Below are 7,500 nucleotides of genomic sequence, written 5' to 3' on the forward strand. Positions count from 1 at the left end.
GTGCGTGCGCGTTCGTGCGTGTGTGTGTGTGTGCGTGCGTGCGTGCGTGCGCGTGCGTGTGTGGTGTGTCTGTGTGTGTGTGCTGTGTCTGTGTGCGTGCGTGCGCGTTCGTGCGTGTGTGGTGTGTCTGTGTGTGTGCGTGCGTGCGTGGGTGCGTGGGTGTGTGTGTGCGTGCGTGCGTGGGTGCGTGGGTGTGTGTGTGCGTGCGTGCGTGCGTGCGTGCGTGCGTGCGTGCGTGCGTGCGTGCATGTGTCCCACCCTTGCGATGTTGCCGCTACTCCACAGCCCACTAGGGACCTGAGGAAGATGAACCAGCCGTATGTGGTAGAGAAGGAGGTGAGGAGAGAGAAGTACGCCGCCCACACAAACCCTCCACACACAACCTTCACACACGGAGAGAGAGAGAGAAACATTAGAAACCACAAGTGAGCAATCATGGGCAAAACACAAAAGCAAAATACACAAATGAAAAGTCAAAGGGGTGATAGAATGAGTGAACGGGGCATTGGGGTGATAGAATGAGTGAACGGGGCATTGGGGTGATAGAATGAGTGAACGGGGCATTGGGGTGATAGAATGAGTGAACGGGGCATTTGATCTGGTTCTGTGGTGTTAACTCAGGAGGTTTGCAACTAATGGCCTCCTTACACCAAACAACTTTGACAAGATTTGAGAAAGATTCAGATAGTCTTTTGAATAAAGCTTGAATAGGGGGCATTAGTTAAAAGACAACAAATCTTGTTGTTTTGTGTAAGGAGGCCATTAGATCAGTCCAGGAAATGCTCATATGTTATTTCACAAGCCCAGTTACAACCCTATCATTAGCCTGGAGAATAAACGGTACGTTTTAGCAGATTTAGCGCCCCCTCATGGCTGCATGGCTGCAAGATCTGCTTATGTGCACATAAATACTTTGTTGTTATGGTCCAAGGCCAGTTCAGCCTACTGTAGCATTACCCCTATGGAGTCGTGCATGATCGATCCAGAAATGGAGACAGAATCAGATACTGAACCAGTCCCTTTAAGATTGGAATTAAATGTTTCTGGCTGTCAAGTATTATGCTTTTGTACATGATCTCTACTGGCACTGCAGCCTAGACACAAATCACAAAACACCACGCATAGCCACCAAACACTCACTACCAGCAGCCTAGACACAAAGCATAACCCCAACACTCACTACCAGCAGCCTAGACACAAAGCATAACCCCAACACTCACTACCAGCAGCCTAGACACAAAGCATAAACACCCAACACTCACTACCAGCAGCCTAGACACAAAGCATAGCCACCAAACACTCACTACCAGCAGCCTAGACACAAAGCATAAACCCCCAAACACTCCCAACACTCACTACCAGCAGCCTAGACACAAAGCATAACCCCAAACACTCCCAACACTCACTACCAGCAGCCTAGACACAAAGCATAACCACCAAACACCCCCAACACTCACTACCAGCAGCCTAGACACAAAGCATAACCCCAACACTCACTACCAGCAGCCTAGACACAAAGCATAAACACCCCAAACACCCCCCACACTCACTACCAGCAGCCTAGACACAAAGCATAACCCCAAACACCCCCCACACTCACTACCAGCAGCCTAGACACAAAGCATAACCCCAAACACTCACTACCAGCAGCCTAGACACAAAGCATAAACACCCAACACTCACTACCAGCAGCCTAGACACAAAGCATAACCCCAACACTCACTACCAGCAGCCTAGACACAAAGCATAACCCCAACACTCACTACCAGCAGCCTAGACACAAAGCATAAACACCCAACACTCACTACCAGCAGCCTAGACACAAAGCATAAACACCCAACACTCACTACCAGCAGCCTAGACACAAAGCATAACCCCAAACACCCCAAACACTCACTACCAGCAGCCTAGACACAAAGCATAACCCCAAACACCCCCCACACTCACTACCAGCAGCCTAGACACAAAGCATAAACCCAACACTCACTACCAGCAGCCTAGACACAAAGCATAACCCCAACACTCACTACCAGCAGCCTAGACACAAAGCATAACCCCAACACTCACTACCAGCAGCCTAGACACAAAGCATAAACACCCCAAACACTCCCAACACTCACTACCAGCAGCCTAGACACAAAGCATAACCACCAAACACCCCCAACACTCACTACCAGCAGCCTAGACACAAAGCATAACCCCAACACTCACTACCAGCAGCCTAGACACAAAGCATAACCACCAAACACCCCCAACACTCACTACCAGCAGCCTAGACACAAAGCATAACCACCAAACACCCCCAACACTCACTACCAGCAGCCTAGACATAAAGCATAAACCCCAACACCCCAAACACTCACTACCAGCAGCCTAGACACAAAGCATAGCCACCAAACACTCACTACCAGCAGCCTAGACACAAAGCATAGCCACCAAACACTCACTACCAGCAGCCTAGACACAAAGCATAAACCCCAACACCCCAAACACTCACTACCAGCAGCCTAGACACAAAGCATAGCCACCAAACACCCCAAACACTCACTACCAGCAGCCTAGACACAAAGCATAACCCCCAACACTCACTACCAGTAGCCTAGACACAAAGCATAGCCACCAAACACTCACTACCAGCAGCCTAGACACAAAGCATAACCCCAAACACCCCCCACACTCACTACCAGCAGCCTAGACACAAAGCATAACCCCAAACACTCACTACCAGCAGCCTAGACACAAAGCATAAACCCCAAACACTCACTACCAGCAGCCTAGACACAAAGCATAACCCCAAACACCCCAAACACTCACTACCAGCAGCATAGACACAAAGCATAACCCCAAACACCCCAAACACTCACTACCAGCAGCCTAGACACAAAGCATAACCCCCCACACTCACTACCAGCAGCATAGACACAAAGCATAAACCCCCAAACATTCACCACCTGTTGTGAAAAACCCAAAGTAAGGCAAGCTTTATACTCTCTTTCAGCAGTTAGTTTGCTGTGTCAATGCATGTGCTATATTTTAGCTCGTAGCCAGGGATGTAGTGGAGGCTAAATGCAAGTAAATGCAGTTTATCCACCTCTGAAATTTCAGAAATATAGTTTATCCACCTCTTATTAGAGTTTATCCACCTCTCAAATGAGTTTATCCACCAATTGCAACTTTTAACATTCAAAAATCACACTGTATTATCCACATTCACAATATGTACACTCATTATCACTCTAGGAACCATTTAATACCACTGGTATTGTTATACACATTGGACAATAACCTCCACCATTATCAAACATGTTCTAAATGCCTTTTTTTTAAATCCAATACCGTATGGCACAGTCCACCTCACCGAGATCACAGAATTCATAGTTTACCCACCTCTTATTTTACCACTACATCCCTGCACACACACACACCCGCCTCTTATTCTACCACTACACCGCTGAACAGTAGACTAGTAGCTCGTACCTCATATATCAGCTCATAGGCTCTGGCCACCTTTGGCAAAAGGGAGTTTCGTATGGAGATGGAGGAAATATAAAACTCTGCAATCATGATATGAGCTCTGTAACCTGCTCTTATGCCAGCATGAACCTGCTGCTCTTATGCCAACATGATACGAACCTGCTGTAGCTGCTCTTATACCATCATGATATGTGCTATGCAACCTGCTCTTATGCCATCATGATATGAACCTGCTGTAGCTGCTCTTATACCATCATGATATGTGCTATGCAACCTGCTCTTATGCCATCATGATATGAACCTGCTATGCTCTTATACCATCATGATATGTGCTATGCAACCTGCTCTTATGCCATCATGATATGAACTTGCTGTAGCTGCTCTTATACCATCATGATATGTGCTATGCAACCTGCTCTTATGCCATCATGATATGAACCTGCTGTGCTCTTATACCATCATGATATGTGCTATGCAACCTGCTCTTATACCATCATGATATGAACCTGCTGTAGCTGCTCTTATACCATCATGATATGTGCTATGCAACCTGCTCTTATGCCATCATGATATGAACCTGCTGTAGCTGCTCTTATGCCATCATGATATGTGCTATGCAACCTGCTCTTATGCCATCATGATATGAACCTGCTGTGCTCTTATACCATCATGATATGTGCTATGCAACCTGCTCTTATGCCATCATGATATGAACCTGCTGCTGTTATCATGATATGAACCTGCTGCTCTTATACCATCATGATATGAACCTGCTGTAGCTGCTCTTATGCCATCATGATATGTGCTATGCAACCTGCTCTTATGCGATCATGATATGAACCTGCTGCTCTTATGCAATCATGATATGAACCTGCTGTAGCTGCTCTTATGCCATCATGATATGTGCTATGCAACCTGCTCTTATGCGATCATGATATGAACCTACTGCTCTTATCATGATATGAACCTGCTGCTCTTATGCCAGCATGATATGAACCTGCTGTAGCTGCTCTTATACCATCATGATATGTGCTATGCAACCTGCTCTTATGCCATCATGATATGAACCTGCTGTGCTCTTATACCATCATGATATGTGCTATGCAACCTGCTCTTATACCATCATGATATGAACCTGCTGTGCTCTTATACCAACATGATATGTGCTATGCAACCTGCTCTTATGCCATTATGATATGAACTTGCTGTAGCTGCTCTTATACCATCATGATATGTGCTATGCAACCTGCTCTTATGCCATCATGATATGAACCTGCTGTGCTCTTATACCATCATGATATGTGCTATGCAACCTGCTCTTATACCATCATGATATGAACCTGCTGTAGCTGCTCTTATGCCATCATGATATGTGCTATGCAACCTGCTCTTATGCCATCATGATATGAACCTGCTGCTCTTATGCAATCATGATATGAACCTGCTGTAGCTGCTCTTATACCATCATGCTATGTGCTATGCAACCTGCTCTTATACCATCATGATATGAACCTGCTGTAGCTGCTCTTATACCATCATGATATGTGCTATGCAACCTGCTCTTATGCCATCATGATATGAACCTGCTGTAGCTGCTCTTATGCCATCATGATATGTGCTATGCAACCTGCTCTTATGCCATCATGATATGAACCTGCTGTGCTCTTATACCATCATGATATGTGCTATGCAACCTGCTCTTATGCCATCATGATATGAACCTGCTGTAGCTGCTCTTATGCCATCATGATATGTGCTATGCAACCTGCTCTTATGCGATCATGATATGAACCTGCTGCTCTTATGCAATCATGATATGAACCTGCTGTAGCTGCTCTTATGCCATCATGATATGTGCTATGCAACCTGCTCTTATGCGATCATGATATGAACCTACTGCTCTTATCATGATATGAACCTGCTGCTCTTATGCCAGCATGATATGAACCTGCTGTAGCTGCTCTTATACCATCATGATATGTGCTATGCAACCTGCTCTTATGCCATCATGATATGAACCTGCTGTGCTCTTATACCATCATGATATGTGCTATGCAACCTGCTCTTATACCATCATGATATGAACCTGCTGTGCTCTTATACCAACATGATATGTGCTATGCAACCTGCTCTTATGCCATTATGATATGAACCTGCTGTAGCTGCTCTTATACCATCATGATATGTGCTATGCAACCTGCTCTTATGCCATCATGATATGAACCTGCTCTTATGCACTCACTCACTCCCCTCCCGCCCACACACACATCTTCACTGTCATCACTCACATACATCATACATACAGTACTCTGCTTGCAATAGTAAGTCCCTTCACCATACTTGCAGTACACTGCCCCCCCCCCTCCCCTACCTACACAGCACATTATTTCATCAGGAAGCTTCTCCAACACACATCCCCAACATACTTACAGCACACTGCACCCCCCTCCCCCCAATACACAGCACATTGTCTCATGAGGAAGCTTCTCCAACACACATATTGCACACTGCCTCTCCCCTCTCCCCACATACACAGCACACTATCCCATCTCCCCTGTCATCCCCCCAACACAAGACCCCTGGCAGTTGGGTTAGCCCCTTGAGCCGTGGATCTGCCCAAGGTTTCTTCCTTGGTAAGGGAGTTTTTCCTTGCCCCTGTTGCTCTTGGGTGCTCCTTGTTGGTGCCCCCCCCCCCCCCCAATCCCAATCCGCCCCCACCTTTCTTATGCAGCCCTTGCCACTTAATCTACTAAACCCCTCTTCTACTGCACCCCCCCCCCCCCCATAAATGCACAAATAGGCTGACACCAGACATAATTTCACTGCATTTCTTACTTCCAGTAACTATATGCATGTGACAATAAACTTCCTTGTATCCTTGTATATGTGCTATGCAACCTGCTCTTATACCATCATGATATGTGCTATGCAACCTGCTCTTATGCCATCATGATATGAACCTGCTGTAGCTGCTCTTATGCCATCATGATATGTGCTATGCAACCTGCTCTTATACCATCATGATATGAACCTGCTGTGCTCCTATACCATCATGATATGTGCTATGCAACCTGCTCTTATGCCATCATGATATGAACCTGCTGTAGCTGCTCTTATACCATCATGATATGTGCTATGCAACCTGCTCTTATGCCAGCATGATATGAACCTGCTGTAGCTGCTCTTATACCATCATGATATGTGCTATGCAACCTGCTCTTATACCATCATGATATGAACCTGCTGTGCTCTTATACCATCATGATATGTGCTATGCAACCTGCTCTTATGCCATGATGATATGAACCTGCTGTGCTCTTATACCATCATGATATGTGCTATGCAACCTGCTCTTATGCCATCATGATATGAACCTGCTGTAGCTGCTCTTATGCCATCATGATATGTGCTATGCAACCTGCTCTTATGCCATCATGATATGAACCTGCTGCTCTTATGCGATCATGATATGAACCTGCTGTAGCTGCTCTTATACCATCATGATATGTGCTATGCAACCTGCTGTCCTGTTGCTATGCAACCTGCTGTCCTGTTATATTTGATATGTGCTATGCAACCTGCTGTCCTGTTGCTATGCAACCTGCTGTTCTGTTATATTTGATATGTACTATGCAACCTTCTGTCCTGTTATATTTGATATGTGCTATGCAACCTGCTGTCCTGTTGCTATGCAACCTGCTGTCCTGTTATATTTGATTACTCTCTCACCGTCCAGCGTCCATATCGGTCAGCCACATAGCCACAGGTAACCCCACACAGCATGTAACCAAAGAAGACCATCTGATAATAAACACACACACACACAAACACACACACACACACACACACACACACACACACACACACACACACACACACACACACACACACAAACACATGAATATAAATAATGCACATATACACACTCAGACAAATACACATGTAAGTGAACACAGACACAAGCAAGATAAGATACTGTATCTAGATTCTGCAGATCAACCTTGAGATGGACGGTTGTGACATCCC

The 7,500-nt window shown here is 45.8% G+C and overlaps 1 protein-coding gene across 4 annotated transcripts in view; it reads right to left on the bottom strand.

Annotated features, from left to right (window-relative positions):
- Window positions 1-7,500, bottom strand: part of svopl (SVOP-like) — a 37,699-nt gene that overhangs the window by 24,355 nt on the left and 5,844 nt on the right. For 3 of the 4 annotated variants that reach the window (XM_076302755.1, XM_076302753.1, XM_076302752.1), the window contains exons 5-6: window positions 7,204-7,275; window positions 259-383 (exon numbers count right to left, since the gene is read on the bottom strand). In XM_076302755.1, coding sequence (XP_076158870.1) covers window positions 259-383; window positions 7,204-7,275 — 197 coding nt within the window. The remainder of the gene's footprint in view (window positions 1-258; window positions 384-7,203; window positions 7,276-7,500) is intronic. The other variant, XM_076302754.1, reaches the window with a different exon arrangement.

The sequence above is a fragment of the Alosa pseudoharengus genome, unplaced genomic scaffold (genome assembly GCF_046254945.1).
Source record: "Alosa pseudoharengus isolate Yale_2024_CS ecotype anadromous, Long Island Sound unplaced genomic scaffold, YU_APseudo_1.1 YU_APseudo_1.1_scf_24, whole genome shotgun sequence".
Taxonomy (NCBI): Eukaryota; Metazoa; Chordata; class Actinopteri; order Clupeiformes; family Clupeidae; genus Alosa; species Alosa pseudoharengus.